General features: G+C 36.8%; 2 protein-coding genes across 5 annotated transcripts in view; one reads left to right on the forward strand and one right to left on the reverse strand.

Moving 5' to 3' along the window:
* Positions 1-6,460: 6,460 nt before the first annotated feature.
* Positions 6,461-8,110, forward strand: sf3b5 (splicing factor 3b, subunit 5). Its single transcript, XM_055171164.2, has 3 exons — positions 6,461-6,554; positions 6,639-6,700; positions 7,592-8,110. The coding sequence occupies exon 3, from the start codon at positions 7,607-7,609 to the stop codon at positions 7,865-7,867; it is 261 nt and encodes an 86-aa protein (XP_055027139.1). The 5' UTR covers positions 6,461-6,554; positions 6,639-6,700; positions 7,592-7,606; the 3' UTR covers positions 7,868-8,110.
* A 1,943-nt stretch (positions 8,111-10,053) lies between these two features.
* Positions 10,054-26,564, reverse strand: part of phactr2 (phosphatase and actin regulator 2) — a 43,231-nt gene continuing 26,720 nt past the window's right edge. For 3 of the 4 annotated variants that reach the window (XM_055171160.2, XM_055171162.2, XM_055171161.2), the window contains exons 2-13: positions 26,254-26,421; positions 25,120-25,194; positions 23,101-23,241; positions 20,037-20,258; positions 18,971-19,442; positions 17,321-17,487; positions 15,941-16,097; positions 15,728-15,783; positions 15,212-15,273; positions 14,055-14,192; positions 13,228-13,304; positions 10,054-12,866 (exon numbers count right to left, since the gene is read on the reverse strand). In XM_055171160.2, the coding sequence (XP_055027135.1) occupies positions 12,851-12,866; positions 13,228-13,304; positions 14,055-14,192; positions 15,212-15,273; positions 15,728-15,783; positions 15,941-16,097; positions 17,321-17,487; positions 18,971-19,442; positions 20,037-20,258; positions 23,101-23,241; positions 25,120-25,194; positions 26,254-26,421 (1,751 nt within the window). In that variant the 3' untranslated portion in view covers positions 10,054-12,850. The remainder of the gene's footprint in view (positions 12,867-13,227; positions 13,305-14,054; positions 14,193-15,211; positions 15,274-15,727; positions 15,784-15,940; positions 16,098-17,320; positions 17,488-18,970; positions 19,443-20,036; positions 20,259-23,100; positions 23,242-25,119; positions 25,195-26,253; positions 26,422-26,564) is intronic. The other variant, XM_055171163.2, reaches the window with a different exon arrangement.

Here is a 26,564-nt window from a genome sequence, read left to right on the forward strand (position 1 = left end):
GTTGTGAAAGATGTCCCCTGTCCCCCTATACTGAATGACTTTTGTTTGATGTGTCTGTCTCCCCGATGGACAAAGCTATTACAAAAAAAAGTGTTAATGTTAGACATGCAATTCCATTTTTCACCAGTAGGAATTAAAATAAAAGTTGTGGGGGATGTCCCCTGTCCCCCTGTGCTGAATGACACTTGTTTGATGTGTTTGTCTCGCCGATGGACAAAGCCAGTACAAAAAGAGTGTCAACGCTAAACATGCAATTCCATTTTTCACCAGTAGGGGTCAAAATAGAAGCCGTGAAAGATGTCCCCTGTCCCTCTGTACTGAATGACACTTGTTTGATGTGTCTGTCTCCCCGATGGACAAAGTTATTACAAAAAGAGTTTTAATGTTAGACATGCAATTCCATTTTTCACCAGTAGGGGTTAAAAAGAGATATTGTGAAAGCTGTCCCCTGTCCCTCTGTGCTGAATGACACTTGTTTGATGTCTCTGTCTCGCCGATGGACAAAGTTATTACAAAAAAAAGGTTTATATTAGACATGCAGTTCCATTTTTCACCAATAGGGGTTAAAATAGAAGTTGTGAAAGATGTCCCCTGTCCCTCTGTACTGAACGACACTTGTTTGATGTCTCTGTCTCGCCGATGGACAAAGTTATTACAAAAAGAGTGTTAATGTTAGACATGCAATTCCATTTTTCACCAGTAGGGGTTAAAACAGAAGTTGTGAAAGATGTCCCCTGTCCCTCTGTGCTGAATGACACTTGTTTGATGTCTCTGTCTCGCAGATGGACAAAGTTATTACAAAAAGAGTGTTAATGTTAGACATGCAATTCCATTTTTCACCAGTAGGGGTTAAAATAGAAGTTGTGAAAGCTGTCCCCTGTCCTCCTGTACTGAACGACACTTGTTTGATGTCTCTGTCTTGCCGATGGACAATGCTATTACCAAAAGAGTGTTAATGTTAGATATTCAATTCCATTTTTCACCAGAAGGGGTTAAAAAGAGATATTGTGAAAGCTGTCCCCTGTCCCTCTGTGCTGAATGACACTTGTTTGATGTCTCTGTCTCGCCGATGGACAAAGTTATTACAAAAAGAGTGTTAATGTTAGACATGCAATTCCATTTTTCACCAGTAGGGGTTAAAATAGAAGTTGTGAAAGATGTCCCCTGTCCCCCTATACTGAATGACACTGGTTTGGTGTGTCTGTCTCCCCGATGGACAAATCTATTACAAAAAAAAGTGTTAATGTTAGACATGCAATTCCATTTTTCACCAGTAGGGATTAAAATAAAAGTTGTGAAAGATGTCCCCTGTCCCCCTGTGCTGAATGGCACTTGTTTGGTGTGTTTGTCTCGCCGATGGACGAGGCTATTACAGGGGGAGTGTTGTTGTGGGACATGCGGTTCCTCTTTTCACCAGTGGGGGTTAGAAAGGGATATTGTGAAAGCTGTCCCCTGTCCCTCTGTGCTGAATGACACTTGTTTGATGTCTCTGTCTCGCCGATGGACAAAGTTATTACAAAAAGAGTGTTAATGTTAGACATGCAATTCCATTTTTCACCAGTAGGGGTTAAAATAGAAGTTGTGAAAGATGTCCCCTGTCCCCCTATACTGAATGACACTGGTTTGGTGTGTCTGTCTCCCCGATGGACAAATCTATTACAAAAAAAAGTGTTAATGTTAGACATGCAATTCCATTTTTCACCAGTGGGAATTAAGATAAAAGTTGTGAGGGATGTCCCCTGTCCCCCTGTGCTGGGTGACACTTGTTTGGTGTGTTTGTCTCGCCGATGGACAAAGCTATTACAAAAAGAGTGTTAATGTTAGACATGCAATTCCATTTTTCACCAGTAGGGGTTAAAATAGAAGTTGTGAAAGATGTCCCCTGTCCCCCTGTACTGAATGACACTTGTTTGATGTGTCTGTCTCGCCGATGGACAAGGCTATTACAAAAAAAGTGTTAATGTTAGACATGCAATTCCAATTTTCACCAGTAGGGATTAAAATTATAGTTGTGAAAGATGTCCCCTGTCCCCCTGTGCTGGGTGGCACTTGTTTGGTGTGTCTGTCTCGCCGATGGACAAAGCTATTACAAAAAGAGTGTTATTGTAAGACATGCAGTTCCTCTTTTCACCAGTGGGGGTTAGAAAGGGATATTGTGAAAGCTGTCCCCTGTCCCTCTCTGCTGAATGACACTTGTTTGATGTGTCTGTCTCGCCGATGGACAAAGCTATTACAAAAAGAGTGTTATTGTAAGACATGCAATTCCATTTTTCACCAGTAGGGGTTAAAAAGAGATATTGTGAAAGCTGTCCCCTGTCCCCCTGTGCTGAATGACACTTGTTTGATGTCTCTGTCTCGCCGATGGACAAAGTTATTACAAAAAGAGTGTTAATGTTAGACATGCAATTCCATTTTTCACCAGTAGGGGTTAAAACAGAAATTGTGAAAGATGTCCCCTGTCCCTCTGTACTGAATGACACTTGTTTGATGTGTCTGTCTCGCCGATGGACAAAGCTATTACAAAAAGAGTGTTATTGTAAAACATGCAGTTCCTCTTTTCACCAGTAGGGGTTAAAAAGAGATATTGTGAAAGCTGTCCCCTGAATGACACTTGTTTGATGTCTCTGTCTCACCGATGGACAAAGTTATTACAAAAAGAGTGTTAATGTTAGACATGCAATTCCATTTTTCACCAGTAGGGGTTAAAATAGAAGTTGTGAAAGCTGTCCCCTGTCCCTCTGTGCTGAATGACACTTATTTGATGTCTCTGTCTCGCCAATGGACAAAGCTATTACAAAAAGAGTGTTAATGTAAGACATGCAATTCCATTTTTCACCAGTAGGGGTTAAAACAGAAGTTGTGTAAGATGTCCCCTGTCCCTCTGTACTGAACGACACTTGTTTGATGTCTCTGTCTCGCCGATGGACAAAGTTATTACAAAAAGAGTGTTAATGTTAGACATGCAAGTCCATTTTTCACCAGTAGGGGTTAAAATAGAAGTTGTGAAAGATGTCCCCTGTCCCTCTGTGCTGAATGACAATTATTTGATGTCTCTGTCTCGCCAATGGACAAAGCTATTACAAAAAGAGTGTTAATGTAAGACATGCAATTCCATTTTTCACCAGTAGGGGTTAAAATAGAAGTTGTGAAAGATGTCCCCTGTCCCTCTGTACTGAATGACACTTGTTTGATGCCTCTGTCTCGCCGATGGACAAAGTTATTACAAAAAGAGTGCTAATGTTAGACATGCAATTCCATTTTTCACCAATAGGGGTTAAAATAGAAGTTGTGAAAGATGTCCGCTGTCCTCCAGTGCTGGGTGACACTGGTTTGTTGTTCATGGGACATTTTACAAAAAAGCTATTACAAAAACACCGCTCATCAAACAAGAAAACCTGCACTTTCCCCACGGTCCCTTACTTGCGGCTCCGCCAAGAGAGCGCTTTCCAGCACAATTGAGATTGCGACGGCTTCTGCGACGGCTTCTGCGGGTCAGTGGTTATTATATCGACAGAAACCATTGTTAATGAAGGTTGTGAAACATTAGCAGCTTTGCTCTTTTCATAATTATTTTAATTTTGGGCTCATTTCCGTTCATTACTGAATGTGTCACGGATATCCAAAACAAAACTAACTTTACCCCGCTGTTGAAGCACACTTGTCGTCTGGGCATAGTGTGCATTTCACACGAATATTTTTGTCATTTCGAGCAATACGCTGAAAGTAATGTGAATATCGCCCCAGTGGCTGAAACCCTCCGTCTTCATTTCCCGCTCCCCTTTGCACCAGCAGCTACGTCAAATCAATCTCTATGGCAACGGCACACGTACAGGGACACGCATGCACGCACCACTTAAACATAGGGCTGTTCGATTCCGGATTTTTTGGAATCGATTCCGATTCCGATTCCTGTTTCTGGAATCGAAAGAATCGATTCCAAGAATCGATTCCTCACTGCTATTTTCGATTCTTTTTCTATACGAACAGTGTCTAACATTGGCCCGTCTTACCGTGCCACACAACGAGAAACACTCTATACCGGGCGTGTCAAAGCGACTGTTGCAAATCCATTTGTCCTTCCTATTAGATGTATTAATTGCGAGTCATAAATAGAACGAGACATTTGCTTAGGGGATTTGTCACGTCGTGCTTCCTGCGTCAGTTAGACAGTGTAAAGACTATGTTCACCATATACATATATGCGGTAGATTTTATTTACATGCATTCCTACACACACACACAATGTTTGTGGATAGATTTTTAATTTATTTGTGGCAGCCTACATATATTTCATCCAATATCATAAAATAGCAAAAATTCCTAAAAGCATTTAAACCTAAAAACAGTTCAGGAACAGACTCATTACACATACAAACTTTTATGCCCTTACACACAGAACACTTCACTTTTTGAAAATATGCTCATTTTCCAGCTCCCATAGAGTTAAACATTTGATTTTTACGGTTTTGGCAGTACCACTTTTATCATAGTTTAGCATAACCCATTTAATCTGATTAGACCATTAGAATCGTGCTAAAAAATAACCAAAGAGTTTTGATATTTTTCCTATTTAAAACTTGACTCTTCTAAAACAGTCAAGTGTTAAATAGGAAAAATATTGAGCAACTTTCGTCATTTTTGAGCATGATGCTAATGGTCTAATCTGATTCAATGGATTATGCTAAGCTATGATAAAAGTGGTGCCGCCGGACCCGAAGATCAACTGAATGCATTCCAAAACAGTAAAGATGGAGTGTTTGGCACTATGGGAGCTGTAAAATGAGCATGTTTTCAAAAAAGTAGCGTGTCCTTTTAATAAATAAAACTTTTTTTAGGCCTTTACACATGGAACCTTTTAGGCCATACACAAAATCTTTTTAGGCCTTTACACATGGAACCTTTTAGGCCTTTACACACGGAACCAAAGCAGAATAAATAACAGGTGGTGGTCCTGCATCTTCATGTGATGTCTCTCTCATCTCTTGAGGAAGTTGCTCTTTCTTAAACCCACAGCCAATGCAACACTTTAATAGCTGATAAATTAAATTTGAATTGTAGTTTATTATAAGATGGTGTTTTCCCCTCTTTTGTGCAGTTGAAAATAATACACCAATACTTTCAGCAGTTTCCAAGAATGTGGTAAATGAAATATGATGTGCAATTAGTGAAAGTAAATGTTATTCTACACCAAAAGATTATAAAGTGCAACTCTTTAAATAACAATTTATCTTCAATGCACTAAATAAGTTTACTTCAATTGCAATGTTCTCATATAACTGATTTCTGACTGCAACAATATTAACAGGAGTCCATATTAACTGCTAAGTCTGTACAGAAAGGTGCAGTAAAGAAGATACCCATGTAAAAATGTGTAAAATAAAAAAAATTGTTTATTGGCATTTTTTTGTCACATGAAAGGGACAGGGTAACATCTTTGTAAAAAGAATTTTAAAGAATAGATAGCATACAAATTACTAAATAAATTATTAAATGACTTTATTAAATCAATTTTCAATAATATGGTCATACGTTTTTCTTGTCATTTGTTTAAGAATAATAATCAAAACGTCTGCTTTACAAAAACAAGTTCCACAAGTACAGCTTTTTTATATTATATATATTTTAAATAACATCGTTATATTCAATCTAACCTTTTTTATTACGTGTTGAATTTGAAAAGCTCTTCATATTAATCGTGCATCTTACGCAGATTGCGCTCGTATAATGGAGAATACATGAATGCGTCAGACTTTACGTATCACCTCTGATTAAAAAGGTGCGATCTAATCTTGTTTACATGAAGTAAACCTGCTCCCGAGCATCTTACGGACCGGTTGCTATGACAGCAACTTGAGGATGAGCTTCGAAGAACCAAATAATCCAAGATCAAGCCAAATCACCATTAAAATCCAGCTAACGGAGTAATCCACGTACGAAGAACGGAACCATGGCCGCGATTTGTATTAAAAATCAATCTTAAAGAGGAGTCGATTCTCCTTAATGGAATCGATTCCCCTTATGGAATCGATTCCAACCTTTGGAATCGACTCTCGATTCTCAATGCCTCGGAATCGAAGAATCGATTCTTTTTGGAATCGATTCCCAGCCCTACTTAAACAGACAGAACTTTACACCCAGGCAAACACTGCTTGGGTAACGCAGGAAAGCGCGTTCCTATAGTCTAGTAAAGTAGTGTAGTTACCAATATTATTAGTGTAATGCGTTACTTTACTTCGTTACCCAAAAAAGTAATGTAGTTACTGTAATCCGTTACTTTGTAACTCGTTACCCCCAACACTGTTTAGCACAAACATGATTCAGGAACTCTGCCTTGCTAGTAAAGTTTTGTGAGAAACATACTTAACAGCTGTTAGTGGGCTATAACGCGTATTATAATAATTTTCACTAATGAAGTGTAAAGTGGGAAGAATCTGCCATGGTTTTTTGTCAGTGTGCTGTTACTTTCCATTACTGAATTTCATAATATGAAAAGGCCTGCGGTTCATCTGAGCGGAACCCTCTCTATGGCAAAGTTTCACCACGGGGACTGATTTGTGAGTAACGCCTTCCGCTCGTGTGTTAGCTAAGCTTCTTTCTTACAACGTTTAAGATAACAATATCGCCCATTACATCATCAGAACAAGATCGCGTATTGCTAAAGGAGACGTTTGGTTTTATTACATCTTTGTGTTTATTAAAGGTAAGTGCGTTAATGTTTTTTTTTTTAAGAATAACAGAATAAGTTGAGCGGGAAGAAACCTTCCGTGCGTTATGTTTAGCTAACTAAATTAGCTTACCTAGCTGTAGTAGTCTGATGTACGAGTTACTAAATCGCCAAACAAAATATTATTGTTTCTTTTTACATTAAGTCAAGTATATAGTCATTCCCAATCCCACTTCTAAAATTATGTTTCTAAATTGGCTTTCTGGTGCAGTAAACACAGCATACATTTATGAACGTAAGTTACTACAAACGAACGACGCTTCTAGGCAAACATTACACTGAGGGCTGCACAGTTAAATCAAAAAACTAATCAGGATTATAATTAGGGATGAAACAGTTACGTAATCGTCAAAAGCCTAAATTGCAGCTGTCCTTTTGTGCGTTTGGGCACCAAATACTGTCAGTGGTAACGTTAAATCTGACATTTAAATAAACACGTGACGTGTCCTTTACATAATTCCCTTAATTATTATGAAACATATTTTTAAAATTTCAGTGTTAAGTTTATTAATTTGCAAGAATAACCGCAATTACAATACCAAGGTAAATAAAAAACACTTATGATTTTGGTCATAATTATGCAGTCCTAAACAAGCTTGTTCTTTTTGCTTTAGCCTTCCTCTCAGCACATAAAACAAAGCATTTAAGTTTTCAGTATGTCTTGTATAATGTAAGAAACATAAAAACCCTGCGGTTTGGATGTAACCTCATGTCCTAATGTTTTACGATGGCTTTTAAAATCAGTTTGACAAGATTGATTGTTTCTGACACTGATTCTATGAAACTTGATTTCTTATTACACAGTTCTCTCATTCATAACCATAAAATTGGGGTCAGAAGAGTTAATTTGTTTTCTCTCTGAAACAGATTTTGTAACTGAAGATGACAGACCGTTATAACATCCACAGCCAGCTGGAGCATCTCCAGTCCAAGTACATTGGCACGGGCCACGCTGACACCAGCAAATGGGAGTGGCTGGTTAACCAGCACAGAGACTCGTACTGCTCATACATGGGCCATTTTGACCTTCTTAATTACTTTGCCGTCGCTGAGAACGAGAGCAAGGCTCGTGTTCGATTCAACTTGATGGAGAAGATGCTGCAGCCATGTGGACCACCAGCTGACAAACCTGAAGATGCTTAACATTTGACTTTGTTGACTGTGTTTATAATGTTTTATAACGCTGTACTGTAGATCAGTTCTTTCAGTGGTGAAAGATTGATTTATAATTTCCTTCACTTTCAATTGGCAGTCTGTTGGCCCAGTCTATGGAATAACATTTGAACATTTGCTTATGATTTGTTGGCCGTTATTTTAATATTTTTCAAGCTATAATTTTTGTTTTGGTTGAAAATTAAAGTCAGTTATTGAGTGAGTACATAAAAAGTGTTGGAAATTGTCTCCTTGATGATTTTGATTTATAATATGAGCTGTCAGGTTTGATTTCTTTCAGGTTTTTTTGTCTTTTGAATTTTAACCCATGTGAAAAAGTATAACATCAACTGCAATTTTATGTTTTAAACGGATGGTGATAGAGAGGCAAAAGTTACAAATGGCAGATTTAAAGGGACACTCCACTTTTTTGAAAATATACTAATTTTCCAGCTCCACTGGAGTTAAACTTTTGATTTATACAGATTTGGAATCAATTCAGCTGATCTCCGGGTACCACTTTTAGCATAGCTTAGAATAATCCATTGAATCTGATTAGACCATTAGCATTGCACTCAAAAAATGACCAAAGAGTTTAACATTTTAAACTTGACTCTTCTGTAGTTACATCATGTACTAAGACCAACGAAAAAAGTTGCGATTTCTAGGCGGATGTGGCTGGGAACTATACTCTCATTCTGGCATAATAATCAAGGACCTGGCTGCTGTAACATGGCTGCAGCAGGCGCAATGATATTATGCAGTGCCTGAAAATAGTCCCCTGGTGTTGAAAGTTACCAAGGGGACTATTTTTGGCTGCTTCGTATCTTTGCGCCTGCTGCAGCCATGTTACGGCAGCAAAGTCCTTGATTATTACGCCAGAATGAGAGTATAGTTCCTACCCATATCTGCCTAGAAAATCACAACATGTGTCATCTTCGTGCTATGTCACAGAAAGCACCAATCAAAACTACACATGGCCAGCAATCAGCAAGTGAAGTGGTTCAACAAACCAAAATAATCCATCATTTATCGGCCTAATTTTGCTATCAGACCGATAACCGATTATATTAAAAAATAAGCAGTTATCGGCCGATAACGATATGTCTGCCGATATATCGTGCATCCCTACTATATAGTAGTATCAAATACAGCCTTTTGGGGGAGGTGTATTATAATAGGTATTCATACTTCTCTTCCCAGTCTACCTTAAACCCACAGTTGTATATTGTCTTTTTAAAGCCCCCCCACAAAATAAGTATGAAAAGCTGTGAAAAGTTAATAGCTCTTTCAATAGTAAATAAAATGAGTGCATGAGATACACTGTAAAAAAATCCTTGTTGCACTCAAATTTTTTAAGTTTAACCAGCTTGAATTAACAATTCATTTTAACTAGTGAGAAGCTGCTATAACTTATTTCAACCTTATTTTTTAATATTTTATAGCAACCCCTCACTAGTCAAGAAAGTTGAATTTAATTGTAATTTCAAATCTTCAAACAAGGAATTTTTACAGTGTACGAGAGGATGTTTTTCTGAATTAGAAATAGAGGAAAATCCACATTGCTATGACTTCACTGATAAGCAATTTGTAATATTGTGAGTGTACTGTGTCAGCATAGCAGAGTAAATCCTCACCAGCTGTCCTCACAGTTTGAATAATTCTCACAACAGAGTCATTTCTGCATTGTCAGGAACAACACACGGGCAAAGCAGAAAAACAACTTTTTTCATATCATTTATTCTTTTATGATGAATAATGTTGTGTTGTTAAGAAGTTTTAAAATGTTTCAGTCTAAAAAAAGTACTTAGAATTTTGTTTACAAACTCTGCAGTTCAGCAGATGTTCAGTTTTTTCCAGGCTTGTATAAACCAGGTCGGGGTGACAGTAAAAAACAACCATCTTAACTTCTGTCCGGCGGAACCCATTAAACAACTTGAGCTCATGTATCGATTCCTATGTGAAATAACCACCTGGGCTAACCACACAAAACAGCTATTGACAAAAACTGTAATGAAACCATTTTTAATGTCCTTCAGGGGCTGACGCTGACCTTGAAGCCATATATAGTTAACCATAAAGCTGTCACCTGCATCCCAGTCATAAAGTCACATACAACTGTAGATTTAACCAAAAAGACACTCTAGTGTTTAAATAAGAACACACACGCTCATATAAAAAATATTTGCTCTTAATATATTCAGTATACAATTACAAGTCTTTCAAATAGGTTTGGGGTGAGGGAGTTAAAACAAAGCACCAAAACAAATATGTTGGTACAATTATTTCAAGTCCATTTGTTGTGTGTGACTAAGGAAACAATTCAAGATCACACCAGCTGTGTTTTTGTTCACTTACGCACACAGACATTTTTGAATAACATCCAGCATGCACTATAATAACAGGATTGTTTACAATAATTGCATGTTATTATAATCACTTTACCTTGATTTTGATATTTAAACAAGAAGGGCATTGTAGGAAAATGTCTATTTAGAAATCTAAGTATGATTTTACGCGTATGACAATAGAGCTTCATTATACAGTTGCTAAGATATTTGTTTTACACGTACATTTATACAGTCTTTTGGCATAGGGACTAATATTTAATAAAAACATCCATAATTTTTTTTACTACAGCATGAAATAAATGTTTGTGCACATCTGCAAATCGATTAATATAAAATCTAATGTGATCTTAAACATTTAAAGTTATAATTGATTCTATCTTACAGCTTTTGTATAGAGCACTATTGACATTATTCTCTCTAACTAACATTTATGATTTAAAACTACATAACTACAATAAAAATCAAAGGCCAAACACCAGAATAACACCATCTTCCATAAGAAATCCTCTCTTCTTTTTTTCTAGATTTTTCATCACTTTTACAGTCGACTGCACAGTGAAATGAAACCAGCTGGATGTTCTCGCGTTATGTCCACCGGCCAAACCTTTTAAAACAAGTGCATTCAGTGTTTGTTTTATAAAATGTGAATCTGAGATAATATAGATATAATTATTGTATTAATAATAATAATAATGATTGGAGAGGCTTTTGGCATTTTATAATATCTTCAAAACAAATCAACATCAAGACGGTTTCATCGGACGCACGTGATACACGTCTGGATCCGAACCTTACTTCCGGTTTCGTTTTTTAATGGTCTGACTAGTTGCTAAACTGATCTCTTGAACGAATGCCTCGTCGAAAATAACAAATGTTTTGGTTTTTTGCTTGTTATATAAATAAACTACGTTTAAAGAACTTTGTTATTTATTCTTAGCGGAGTTTACCGGAAGTTACGTGCGGACCGCGACAGCCGCTTGTTTATGTTGTTACTGCTGTAACGGTCAATAGTAGCTTCTAATTGTTCATATATGTCTACTTTAATGTCACATTCAATACGTGGTCTCACATACAAAAGGACACACATTTCAAACATACCTTACTCTGTTATAAAATAATTGAATTTTTCAAGTCAAAATTTTAGCTCCGTTGTACGATTTCTGGACTTTGTTTAAAAATCTGATGACTCGTAAAGGTAAAGTTTCAATGTTTACTTTCACATTTAGTAATGTACAACAGGAGCGTGTAAATGCATATGTATATTAATCAATAAAATACCTCCTTATGTTTGCAAATAGATTAAATATATATATTTTAAAATCTAAAATTGCCCAGAAGGGATTCTGTTGACTTCTCCAAGTTACCAGATCTACTTACATTTAGCCTATATAAAATATACCTAAAAAGGTAAATTCAGGTTAAAAGTGTAGTTCTGTGAAAAAGAAAACAAACCATTGTGCAATATACTATATGTATTCACATATATCATATACAGTCTGTACAACTGTTCTGATATTATTTTAAAAACTCGCCCCCCTCAAAAAAAAAAAAACTATTTAACAACAAAAAAATTATCTTTGACAAAGCACATATTCCATAGAGCACCAAAATGTGACATTCAAATGTGGACTAAAATCCCATCTTTTCACATGAGGAGAAGCCCTTTCAGATTTTTAAAGTTAAAACGATTTGGTTGCCATCTTCTGCACCATCATCTTCTGACTCTGCACCACTTTGTTTTAATAAAACAGGCCAATTTATGTACAAGCAGTCCTAAAAACCAAATCAATGACATTAACTGGACCTCCGGGAAAACCGTGATAACATTTAGAGGAAACATTACACAGAAAAGGTAAATAAACGTGGACTATGTCGAACATTTGATTATAGTTTTTCCTAAACAGCAGGTACAAATACAATGTTTATCAAGTATTCAGACGTTGGGAAAACAAAAACACTGTCAAGGCACAACATAAATCCGATTACATAACATCTATTATATTGAGGATATTAATCGGGATACAGATGAATATTGGCAGTAATAAACATGGACTCTGCTATCCATTTAATGTACAGGTATATATATATATATCTTATAAACGGTTTTCACATGCACAGATATTTATTGATATTACTGGACTCTGCATTGAATACTGTAGGAGAAAATGTAGAATATACAAAAAAAAAAAATGTGGCAACAATGCAAGAATGAGTCACTGCATGTTTTGCACTGTTGCACTTACCAAGGATTTTTTAAATTAGGAGTGCAAGTTTTGTCCTTAGTGTGTGCAAAAAATAAAAGATATGAAGAAAAAAAATGGTCAGAACCCTTGGATTGTTTAATCTATTGTGAAGGTCTTTCTCGCTCTCTCTCTCTCACTGTTTTCAGCTTGCAGTGGCATTCCTGGTCCATCTTTAGTAATGCTACAGTATAGCCCCCCAGTGGCTGAAAGCAATAACCAAAGACAAGACGGCCAGCAGGGAGCGCAGCCCGTGCCAGAGAATAGCCGTCAGCCGCAGAGAGCCAGTCTGTTAGTCTCCCAGCAGGAAACATTGGTGAGGAAACAGGAAGAGAGAGCTGTGAGTTAGCAGCCTTCCAGCACCCCTGCCGGCAGGCACCGCCTCAGGGCCGATGAAATCTGCCAAGAAAAAAGGCACCAGACGCTATTTTAGCACCAGTAGAACAAGAACAGATCTGAGCAATGTTTATGGGAAACGAGACATCTATCTGTGAAAAGAGCAAATGTAACGACCTTTTTATTATTAGCAAGTCTATCAACAGAGGGCTTGTTAAATGAAGATTCCTGCCAAGTACATACTGATAGATAAAAAAATGCAATTATCCCATCCATTTTCACCAGTTTTTCAGTGTAGATTTGCAGACTGGCTGGCAAAATGATGGGCAGGATTAAATGCAGATCCTATTTTACTGCTGATAATTATAACATCCAAATTTTGAGGCACTCTTGTTGTCCTTTCTTACTTTGATCCAAAACTTACCTAGTAAACTGTTTGCTTTCCTCATGGACTTCCATCTCTTTGCTTTTAAATTCATTAAGTTCTTTACGTATAGCAGCCTGAAAAACAAGGAAACACTTTTAAGATTGCATTTAAGATAATACTCAATTCTGTGACTTCGAAGCAAAGCAAAAAGTTTTTTAACAATGTAATATTTTTTATATTTTATAATGATTTATCTACTATAATACTGACATGCAGGTTTTTACATTTATTAAAAGGCTTCACAACCAGTAGGTGGCATCTGTGATCACATATCAGAACTTGGCATATTAACAATTCTCTTTTTCAAATTATGCAACAGGAAAAATGCAACAGGCAAAGGTTGTGGGTTCGATTACGCAAGAACAACTTCTTCCTTTATTTCTTTACGCCATTCAAGCATCTACGGCTACATTCATGATAAGAACCAGTTAATCCATACACAAGTTATTCAGACAAGTTGATCCATACACAGGTTAGGGGAGGGACAATTTGGCATCTCCAATTTGCCTAATTTGCAAAGTTTTTGGCCTGTGGGAGGAAACCGCGGTGTTCCCGGAGTAAACCACGCCGACACGATTACGCGAGAACAAACATACTGATGAAAATGTACTTTGAATGAAAGTGTATTATTCTTTGAGGTGCAGTTTCCAGGACAGGGTTTAGATTCATACAGGACTAGGCCTTTGTTATATCAGGCTATTAGTAAATGCAGGTTGTTTTGCAAATGCAATTTTTCCTGTTGCTAGGTCACACGATGAACAAGCGTCAGACTCCTCTATAGGGCTGCATGCACAATTTAATAGCAAGAAAAAGAAACGACTTACTTTATCTGCAGGGGTTAACCTGGTCCAGGGCTTGTCAGCTCGTCGATCATAATCTTTTGCATCTGTGACCTCCACATATTCATTGAACCGCAATATCCTACGTGCCACCAGCTCTGCGACTGTGGGCCGGACGCTTAACTGTACACAAAGGGCAATACATTTAGACACAGTATAACGTGTGTACATTCACCTTCAAAACACGTTTAAATATTCATGCTCAGAGGTCATGAACAAAGCAGTTTAGCTGACACACAATATTCTCAATTATTGTAAATTTAGCCAAAACAGCTCAATATTAAGAAAATCATGATTGATCCATTTTATAGATCTGGTTTATTTTCCTATTTAAATCCTCCATCCTGATTCTCTGAATAACATGGGAAATTTTAATGCATTATAAATCAGAAGACCTACATTAGTTTTTACATTCTGGACAACAGATACATTTAACTAGAATTAAACAAAAAGCTTTGTTGCTGTTTTTTAATTTTACTGGGATGAACAACCCAAAATATAAAAACATAAATTCATGTACAAATGCACCCTCAGAATTAATAAACAGGTTTCAAGTGAACAGGCTCCTAATATTTCATGTTCAAGTTTCACCAGCAGAGGGTGCAACATCCCATAATCCATTGCCTTCAACTTGATGATGTCACAGTGATTGATTCATAACTCATTCATAACTCATTTATTCAGTATGCTGAAGTTAAGTCAGGTTATGAGTTGTATAAAGTCAGATTCATTTCAATTAGGGCTGTCAAAAGATGAATTGCGAATGAAAAGATTACGGCTGTCAAAAGATGAATAAATTATTTTACATACATACATTAATATTTGTATTTAAGAAACATTTACATGTATATTTATATATATTTTGATATATTTTATATTATAAATATAAATTAAAAAAATACCTAAATAACATTTTTCTTAAATTCAAACATGTGTATTTATATATACATAAAATATACACAGAGTACACACATGCATATATAATATTATATTATGCAAACACAAACTTTTATTATGTATGTGAATAATCGCGATTAATCTTTTTACAGCCCTACTTTTAATGCATGTTCATATCATTTCAAAGACTGACAGATGTGCTACAAACAAATCTTGATAATCCAGCAGCCTGCAGAAGTTTGTACCTTTCGGGAAAGTCTCCTTTTGATCTCCTGCTTGGCCTCATGTTCTTCTTCCAGATTTTTCTCTAAAGTGACACACGAAAAATGTATTAAATTTATGTTTGTCCTATTGAATGGCCATAGTTGCTTTAAAGTTTTTTTATTTGAAGGGGGGGTGCTTTAAATCTGTCTATTACGTGTAGCTTTAAAACCATCAAAATGTACAAGTAATTGCTGAAAAAAATCCTTATTTATATGTATTTAAAATGTGCAGTCACTTTCTTCAAGAAAGAATGGACTGTAAGCAATGATGACTCATTATGCACTATATAAATAGTTGTGTACCTGCCACTAGCAAGGGAAAAAAAATCATGATTCACACCATGACTTTTAGCTTTTAATCCTTCAATTATAGGGTTCCAGCCAAACTGGTTACTAAGGTCTTTAAATTTAAAGCTAAATTAAGGATAAAATAAATGACACATTCATACATTAAAATTCTACATTTAAGAGATACAGAAATGGTACAGAAAAACATACGTTTTAGGATATTTCGTTGTTCAAGCTCTTCTGTGGTCGGCCTCTGGCTCAGTCGTCTATGGAGGAAACAGAACACAAGTCAGGATGGGAGGAGTCACCAGAATCATTGATAAATGTCATTAGTGTTAATTATAAAAGAGGGCAAAAGTACAAATTGGGGTGGGCTAGACAATGAATAATACAAATCAGGTCTGACGTCCATAATGAATATACCTGACTAGTTTGCTGCCAATCTGCTGGCGTAGTTCCAGACGCTCCGTCTCTGATGTCCGTGGAAGAATGTTCTTCTCTTCCAACTCCTTTTTGCTGGGCCTGTTACCAAGTTTGATGGCAAGTGTGTCTCTGCGGCGTATTTTGTTGGCAAGAGAGCCTACAAAAAAGAAATATACACACTAAGCCATTTCAAGTACTTGCTGTCTGATGCAGGTGTAACATCTTAAGACGCAATGTGGAAAGAATAAAAAATGAAAAACAGGCAAGAATGTGCTGAGCGTGGAGCGCTGGCAGTAACAACCCTGTGCACAATTACCAGCATGCCAAAAACATAGCATGTTTTTCTTGTTTGACTAAGTATATGCCTACACTATTGCTTTGCCAAAAATTCCTTTGTAGAGAAATTTTCAGAATGCAAATACAAACGAAGAGGCCTCCGAGAAATGTTGCGTGGTTATACAAAATCATCAGGTTGATGACAGACTGCACTGAATACATGTATAGAAAAAAAGAGAGAGAAATGTTTTAAAGGATTAGTCAATTTTCTTAAAAAAATCCAGATAATTTACTCACCACCACGTCATCCAAAATGTTGATGTCTGTCGTCAAGAAGAAATTATGTTTTTTGAGACAAACATTCCAGGATTTTTCTCATTTTAATGGACTTTAATGGAGCCCAATACTTAACAGTCTTAATGCAGTTTAAAAATGCAGTTCCAAAGGACTCTAAACGATCTCAAACGAGGCATATGGGTCTTATCTAGTGAAATGATTGTCATTTTTGACAAGAAAAAGAAAAAAAATACACTTTTAAACCACAACTTCTCGTCTATATCCGGTCCTGTGATGCGCCAGCGCAACCTCACGCAATTGCGTATTGACGTCGAAAGGTCGTGTTATATATATGAAATGCACATTTGCAGGCCATTTTAAACAATAAACTGACACAAAGACATTAATTAGTATCATTGACACACAACAACGTCGGAACGGTCCTCTTTCTCCACACTTGTCGTGATGACGTTTTGCGCGAGGTCACGCTGGCGCGTCACAGGACCGGAGATAGATGAGAAGTTGTGGTTTAAAAGTGCATATTTTCTTTGTTTCGCTAGATAAGACCTTTATGCCTCTTTGGGATCGTTTAGAGTCCTTTGAAACTTCATTGAAACTGGAATTTTAAACTGCATTAAAATTGTTATGAGTTGGGGTCCATTAAAATTAGAAAAATCCTGGAATTTTTTCCTCAAAAAACATAATTTCTTCTCGAATGAACAAAGACAGACATCAACATCTTGGACGACATGCTGGTGAGCAAATCATCTGGATTCTTTCAAGAAAATGGACTAATCCTTGAATCAAGTGAGAAACAAGAGCGCATACTAGTGGAATCATCTTCATCATCTTCATCCTCCTCATCATCATCCCTGTACAGTATAGGCCCATCTGAATCAGAATCATTGGCCTGGTTTTCTCTGATGGTGTCAGGAATGATGGTCACCTCTGGGCTTTCCACATTGACGGATTGTGGTTTCTCTCCCTCTTCAGTCCTACAAAAAGCAAAGAGTCTTGCTAAAAACATAACATCCATTGGCAGCTATCAGATTACATAAGTAAACAAAAAGGTTAATGTATTACTGTAAGGAGACAATATCATAATTTTGACTATTTCATTATTTTCCCTAATGTTCTCTTATCAAGATTTGTTTAACCACCACCTTACATTTTTAACCTTTTTCTGACTGTTATGAAATTAAATGAGCAACAGGGCTAATCATTGACTGACAGTTTAGTACACAGTGTGCATCAACAAAGTGTTGCAACATGTAAAGCCACAGTCTCTTTACCTCAAACCTTAGGAGGGGGGTTCAAATCCCATGTGGCACGTGCCCAGACCGCAAGAGGTACTACGAGGCACCTTTCGCCCAATTGCTCCCCGGGCACTGCAATGATAGCTACCCACTGGGGGATTCTCATGAAACCATTGAAACACCACGGCACTAATGATTTTAGCTTTAAAATGTGTAATATAGTAACATTAAAAAGCATCAGAATTAACACAATACTGTGTTCTACCTTGCACAATGTGTGATTTCAACATAAGAATTTATAATTGGAAATTTTATCTCATTTTTTGCTGAAATTCTCATTACCGCAATGTGTCCGGCTGTGTTTGAACATGCGTTATGTTGTAATTTAATCAAATTAACACAAACATATTAGGGAAAAAAAATAAATGGATGTTTTGCTAGACTACTTTAGATGACAGAAAAAATATTTACTGAATATTCATGTATAATAATAATGAGAAAATTAGGAAAATGATGTGTCCATGCCTGATGTTCTCATCCTCCGCAACACTTTTTGAGAACAGTTTAAGCACACATACAGAATTTTAATAAAGTTTGATTTTGAGTGACCAAGCACATGGACCAGTTACTTCAAGATGGCTACCAGGTAAGATCATTTTTTTACAGTTAATTTGAAATATTGTCTTGTCAGAATGCTTACACGACATTTTGATTATCATTACCGCAACAGATGCTTATTAAATGTTAATTTAATTAATAGAAGCATAATACTTTGATTTTAAATGCATGTGCAGAATCTCCAAATTATGTTCTTTCAGGTTTGTCATGTCATTTTGAAAATATGTCAGTGTTGATGTTTTCTGACTGTTGCGGTAATGAGATTTTTTAGGACTAATTTTTTCAATTATGTTACAAAAAGTGTTAAATGATAAGTAAAAGTTTTTAAATGAATGTTCCCATGAACCCCAGACATTGTTTTTCACTGTCTGGTGCGAAAAAAAGTAAATTTAAGCAATTTTTACATTTTCATGCTTGACATTTTTAAAACCAAGTTTTCGTGAGAATCACCCCACTGCTCTGGGTGTGCATGTGTTCACTTCTCACTGGGAGCATGGGTTAAATGCAGAGGTCACATTTCGGGTTTCCATATTTGACAATCATTCTCCCTCAAAATTCACCCCCCCCCCATTTTCAGCCCTTCCAAAGATGAAGCTAAACTTACTTTTGTGTCTGGTCCCCCGTTGTCCTTTCCTTCTCTGTCTCGCTTTCCGTGTTCACAGTTTTTTCTGAAGTCTCTGAGGAAAGTTCATTTAAAGTTCTAGTAAAGGACGTTTCCTCAGTTTCTTCATTTACATGGGGCGGCTGCTTTTTGTCCTGCTCCGAAGAGGGTTCAGAAGGGTGACCCTTCGCACCCTTCCCATTCTGGGATTTCTCCTCAACTGACTTATTAACATTGGATGTCACCTCTTTTTTCTTATGGTCCTTTTTAGAGCTTTCCGTCTCAGACGAAACTTTGGAAGGAGGTCGTGGAGACCTGGAGGGTTCGTTTTTTTTGGCAGACTTTGGCTGTGCTACTGTCAGTTCTGAGCTGTTGTTCTTTGGGGCCTTAGAGCAGGTCGATGAAGATGATTGTCCTGAAGCCGGAGTGGAAACCTTGGTGGTGCCCGCAGTTTTCTTAGCATTCGAAGGTTTAGCTGTATAGAAATGATAAATAATATAAGTATGTGAGTTTTTTTCAACAGTTACAAAGTACTTTATATTTACATGCCAATTACATATCCAAAACACTGACTGTAAATATCAGGCAAGTGATTGTTTTGAAAGAGCAAACTGTGTAGCCACCAATGATTAGCCCCGGAGATAAACAATGAACAGAAAAAAAGGATAAAAGAACCAGCACGAGTCCTTGCGGTTACACAATGCCATGAGTTAGGCACAAAACAAGCACAAAGTATAGTGACATGCAAAATGCAACACGTTTAAACAAAGACACTGATTAATAAAACATTATAATGCTTAACTATAATGAGTCATACAGATGTAAAGCAAGCAGAAAAAAACAAAATAGAAGAAAGCCATACTGGGTGACAAATGAATCATGATTTCACTTTCAACAGTGTTGGATAACATTCATTTATAAACACAAAGTAGTCCCAAAGATGTTCCTCCAGATGATGTCTGATTCCCAGTGAGCCCAATCAAGAGGAAAGTAATGAAGAACAGGACCCCTCCATGCTAAGCATGTCCACCATGCATGCAAACACGATGCTCTATTCGGATTTACTCACCATTGCCACGTGTGGCGTTTCGGGTGGTTTGCTTGGATGGAGCGGTCACCTGTTTAGTGGTGCCCTTGGTCACCTTTTTGGTCCCTGCTTGGCCCCCTCTCTTCACCCCTGTGCCTGATGCCTCACCTGAGGGTTTTGGGGGTGTGACCTGCTGTTTTTTAGTAGGGATTTTTGGAGCGCCTGACTCACTGGCCTTTGGGCTGAGATTGCCGTCCTTCTTCTCTATAGGAGCACAGAGGAGCAGAGCAACCTCAACTGTTACTGACTCAGAAGAACCCAAAATAGCAAACTGACTGCGATGAGATCAGCAACCAAATGAGCTTAGGAAGAACATTTTTGGGCATTACAATTTTAACTTTTTGATATGGAGAATGCTCACTAGCAGTTATTTGTAACATTTATTGGCGTATATTACATTATACATGGTGACCATACATGTAGGGCAGCATAACAACTAATCGCAACTAATCGTTTGCAGAATTAAAGTTTTTGTTTACATCATATATGTATGTGTATTTGTATATAAATAATTATTATACACCTCACCTAAAGGATTATTAGGAACAACATACTTATACTGTGTTTGACCCCCTTTCACCTTCTAAACTGCCTTAATTCTATGTGGCATTGATTCAACAAGGTGCTGAAAGCATTTTTTAGAAATGTTGGTCCATATTGATAGGATAGCATCTTGCAGTTGATGGAGATTTGTGGGATGCACATCCAGGGCACAAAGTTCCCGTTCCACCACATCCCAAAGATGCTCTATTGGGTTGAGATCTGGTGACTGTGGGGGCCATTTTAGTACAGTGAACTCATTGTCATGTTCAAGAAACCAATTTGAAATGATTCAAGCTTTGTGACATGGTGCATTATCCTGCCAGAAGTAGCCATCAGAGGATTGGGTATATGGTGGTCATAAAGGGATGGACATGGTCAGAAACAGTACTCAGGTAGGCCGTGGCATTTAAACGATGCCTAATTGTCACTAAGGGGCCTAAAGTGTGCCAAGAAAACATCCCCCACAACCATTACACCAACACCACCAGCCTGCACAGTGGTAACAAGGCATGATGGATCCATGTTTACGCCAAATTCTGAGTCTACTATCTGAATGTCTTAACAGAAATCAAGACTCATCAAACCAGGCAACATTTTTCCAGTCTTCAACTGTCCAATTTTGGTGAGTTCGTGCAAATTGTAGCCCTTTTTCCTATTTGTAGTGTAGATGAGTGGTACGCGGTGGGGTCTTCTGCTGTTGTAGCCCATCCGCTCAATGTTGTGCATGTTGTGGCTTCACAAATGCTTTGCTGCATACCTCGGTTGTAACGAGTGGTTATTTCAGTCAAAGTTGCTCTTCTATCAGCTTGTATCAGTTAGCCCATTCTTCTCTGACCTCTAGCATCAACAAGGCACCCACAGGACTGCTGCATACTGGATGTTGTTCCCTTTTCACACCATTCTTTGTAATCCCTAGAAATGGTTGTGCGTGAAAATCCCAGTTACTGAGCAGATTGTAAAATACTGTCTGGCACCAACAACCCACGCTCAATATTGCTTAAATCACCTTTCTTTCCCATTCTGACATTCAGTTTTGAGTTCAGGAGATTGTCTTGACCAGGACCACACCCCTAAATGCATTGAAGCAACTGCCATGTGATTGGTTGATTAGATAATTGCATTAATGAGAAATTGAATAGGTGTTCCTAATAATCCTTTAGGTGAGTGTATAAATACAAACACATGCATGTATAATTTTAAGGAAAAAATGTGTGTATATGAAGTATTTATATTAATAAATAATACAAATTAGGTATTAATATCAAAAAGTATATACAATGCAAATATTTCTTAAATATATACATGCATATGTGTGTATTTATATATACATAATTATTATACACAATACACACACACATATGATGGAAACAAAAACTTTTATTCCGCAAACGATTAGTTGTGATTATGATTATGTTTAGCAATTCAACGGTCCATTGTTGTTTATTTCTGACTCTAAATCCCTAATAGATGAACTGCATTCCAAGCAGTGCACATAAATACATTTTCTATACATTCTCAACAAAACAACTCTTAAAGGCTAAAATCGTCATGCATTCACCCACTCAATGTAACTAATAGTCTCACTAAGCATAGTTTATTGCTTCTGTAAACCTAGTTTCCCTTCTGGCATTTCCAAAATTAGACCCAATGAACAATAAAGTAAATTCCCTAGTGGGAAAAAAGGAGGGGAGAGTGCAGGCAACAATTAAACAATTGTTGTAGAACATTAAAATAATATAAATGTGTTCCTCTCTCACAACTTATGACTTCGACTGCCCATGGCTTCAATCCAAAATGACGCCAGTCATTACAGAGGTTAAAGAACATTAGCCATCATATGGATGGATAGTTTCAATAAAGAGAATGCCATGATAGTATTACAAATGGTTTTAATAAAACATCGGCCATATCTATAACGCACATTAGTCAATAAGACACGGGGACATCTAAACATACAAAATGACAACAAAAAAACACCACTGGAAATAGTATACTTACTGAGGCAATCTTCTTGTTCTACAAATATCTTCATTTGCTTTCCAATATTACACTTAACCATTGCTGCAATCCTTCTAAATCCTTCTAAATAATCCAGTTCCCATAAAATATTTACAATCAGTGAACGCTGTGACCGCACCTTCATCCATTGTTTTGTTACAAATACAAACATAGATTGTATCTAATGCCTTAAGGCTGTATGCATGGTATGATATTATGGCATGGTGTGAAATTGTGTAAATAGCTGATTTAAAGTAGATCACACTATTGAGTTCATGCATAGAGCAAAATGCTTTTACTGCACAATGGTGTGAGCATGCTGCGAAAGCCATGAAAGGACTCGAGTGCAGTTTAGAAAAAGGGTCTTCAGCTTTTCAGTTAAGTTATTTTCCTCATGAGGGGCTTAAGATCAGATCAAAAGAGGGGAGAATGTAGATTCATGTTAAGAATAGACTTCACACTGTGGCAATTCATCATTTTTATATCGTAATGGCAACAGTTTTACCTTCTGTGTCCTCTGAAACAGGTGCAAGTCCTGGCTTCTCCTCAGGGACTGTGTCTGGTGTTTCAATGTCCACTTTGACTTTCTCAGTAACTCCACTGGACACTGCATGGCCATTCAAGGTCTCTGTGCTCAAGGGATCGTCTAAAAATAGGCAAACATGGCTGAGTTATCTTTTCACCTAATCTGAAGCAGACTAGTTCACTGTGGTTTAATAAAGATCTACTGAAAAGATCTGTTAATTCTCTACATACTCAACATGAGTCTCTGTATTAAAAAAAAAAAAAAACAAGCCCTCAATGCAGAAAGAGACTTGCAAGTATATTCTAATAAAACTTTTTTCCATGTTAGGTTTGATTCTAAGGGCATACAAAAACACTTCGATGTCTGGACAAAAAAGTCCCTTTACAATATGAATGACATCAATGGAAGTTAAATTGTGGAGGATTGAATAAACTTAATCATTTATAAACGGTTGCTCTCATTTGCTTATGGGTAATTCTCACGAAACCATTGAAACACCACGGCACTAATGATTTTAGCTTTAAAATGTGTAATATAGTAACATTAAAAAGCATCAGAATTAACACAATACTGTGTTCTACCTTGCACAATGTGTGATTTCAACATAAGAATTTATAATTGTACAATTTATCTCATTTTCTGCTGAAATTCTCATTACCGCAATGTGTCCGGCTGTGTTTGAACATGCGTTATGTTGTAATTTAATCAAATTAACACAAAAATATTAAGAAAAAAATTAATGGATGTTTTGCTAGACTACTTTAGATGACAGAAAAAATATTTACTAAAAATTCATGTATAATAATAATGAAGAAAAATTAGGAAAATGATGTGTCCATGCCTGATGTTCTCATCCTCCGTAACACTTTTTAAGAACAGTTTATGCACACATACAGAATTTTAATAAAGTTTGATTTTGAGTGACCAAGCACATGAACCAGTTACTTCAAGATGGCTACCAGGTAAGATAATTTTTTTACAGTTAATTTGAAATATTGTCTTGTCAGAATGCTTACACGACATTTTGATTATCATTACCGCAACAGATGCTTATTAAATGTTAATTTAATTAATAGAAGCATAATACTTTGATTTTAAATGCATGTGCAGAATCTCCAAATTATGTTCTTTCAGGTTTGTCATGTCATTTTGAAAATATGTCAGTGTTGATGTTTTCTGACTGTTGCGGTAATGAGATTTTTTAGGACTCATTTGTTAAATTATGTTACAAAAAGTGTTAAATGATAAGTAAAAGTTTTTAAATTAATGTTCCCATTTACTCCAGACTTTGTTTTTCAATGTCTGGTGGGAAAAAAAAGTAAATTTAAGCAATTTTTACATTTTCATGCTTGACATTTTTAAAACCAAGTTTTCGTGAGAATCACCCTTATATACTGGTACCTGTGGCTATGGACACTGAGAAGTGTTAAAGAATTTAGGGCTGTAACGATTAATCGCGTGCTCCATTAAAAATGCGCTTCAGAATCGATTTTGAATCGATTCTGTGTTTCATGCACAGCTTGTGTGTACACTATGATGTTTTGTTCAGTACGAAGTCCTTATCAATCTAAAATCATTATGAGTCTAAGACGTTTATAACATGCACTTAAAAAAGCAACACTCGTTAAACAAAAACATTCAAAATTATCTTTATCATGAAAATACCTGAAACAATTTGAAAAACAGCGATATAAATATCCTTATAGACATTTCCTTGAGTAGCATTTGTAATGCTACTTCTTCTGTGGCACAAAGGGAGTTTCTGCACAAGAGCGCCCCCTGGCTTTGGGATGTGCCGGGATTTCACCTTAATATAGTTAAAATTCATTCATTGAGAAAATGCGCATTTGCACGATTAATCATTACAGCCCTAAAAGAATTTATCTTCTTGATATTTGATTCATTTTAATTCATTTTTTTAATATCAGAGGACAGCAGTCCATGGGCTCCATCCATATATTAAAAAAACTAAGTGTTGGTATTCTTTAAGAATCTCACCTTGGTCTGGAATAAGGACACCCTTCTTTATGAGCTCCTCTCGAGTTTGCCTGGTGGATATTTTTCTCTCCAAAACTAAGTGATGAAGAATACAGAACATGTCTTATTATCATACATCAGTATTATTGTACATGGCCACTGTGGTTCACAGACATCCAGATATTATTTTGCGTAGTGGGTTTTAACTCTTTCCCCACCAGCATTTTTTATGATTTTCACAAAAGTTTAATGTCTTCCAAAAATGTTATTCTTTAAATATATTTACAAACCCTCTGCTTTCAAACAAAAATAACCGTTTCATCTTATCTTCATTTGTTCTCTTTTTTGGGGCAGTTCACATTGCACGTCTTTTGCATGCGTAAATAGGTTATTTTGAATGTAGATGGGTGGCAAGCGCGCTCAAATAGAGAACGACGCAGGCCTGATGCGCATGCAATGCTGTTTTTTTCCAGGTGCATCTGCGCCGCAGGCAGTTGAGATTACTTCAACTTTTTAGAATGCCGCATTTAAAAGAACAAAAGCGCATGCGTCCGTGCGGTTTAAGATGCAAAATGTGAACCGCCCCTTAACTCTTTTCCTGCTATTGATGAGTTAACTTGTCAATTAAGAGAAAATGCTTCCCTGCCTATAACGAGTTTTTCCAGCAATCTGTATTTCCGCTATTATTCACCTGGTGGCGCTTGTACCCAACTTATAAAACCCGGAAGTATACTCTTAGGTCAAACAGTAAAAACTGTGTATGTTTTGATCTTTGTTTTGAATCTGATCTCTATCAAAAGTCTTTCACAAAAAACGCAATTATCTCAGCTTTTTGAAGAAGCATACTCAAATTTGAGAGGTGATAAAAAGAACAAATAAAGGTAGGATAAAAGTTTTTCTTTGTTTGAAGGCAGAGGGTCACTTGATATATTGTATGTTTATATAGCTAAAGAAGAACATTTTCTGGAAGGCATTAAACGTTTGTGAAAATCATAAGAAATGCTGCCGTATATGCTGTGATGTTTTAAAAGGTGGGTAAGAGTGCCACCTAGTGCATAATAGCAAAAATATAGATTGCCGTAAAAACTCGTCTTTGGCAGGGAATGTTTGAAAACCCAAACATTAAAAATTAAGCAAACCGCTATGGGGAAATACCTTTGGAGAGGTCCTGGAACTTGTCACTGGTCCTCTTCTTCCTCCATTTCCAAGGTTTAAAGATTTTCCCCAGAGAAGAGAGCTTCCCCTTTCCTTTCACCTGAGGAGACTGTGAGCTTCCCACCACCACATCACAGTTGGCCAGAGGAGATTTTTCCAGTCCTTCCACTAAAAGAGAAGTGAGACCAATAAATGACATGAATCAGAAACACAAGGCTGTTCCCTGAACAATAGAAAGTAGCCAACAGTTTTTATAACAGGAAATACTGGTGTGAATGAATGTTTCTCACCATGGCTAAAACTGAATATTA

Source organism: Misgurnus anguillicaudatus, chromosome 11, assembly GCF_027580225.2.
Source record: "Misgurnus anguillicaudatus chromosome 11, ASM2758022v2, whole genome shotgun sequence".
Classification (NCBI taxonomy): Eukaryota; Metazoa; Chordata; class Actinopteri; order Cypriniformes; family Cobitidae; genus Misgurnus; species Misgurnus anguillicaudatus.

What these genes read in the sequence shown, in the direction of transcription:
- sf3b5 (XM_055171164.2), top strand. Translation starts at nt 7,607, where the DNA reads ATGACAGACCGTTATAACATCCACAGCCAGCTGGAGCATCTCCAGTCC.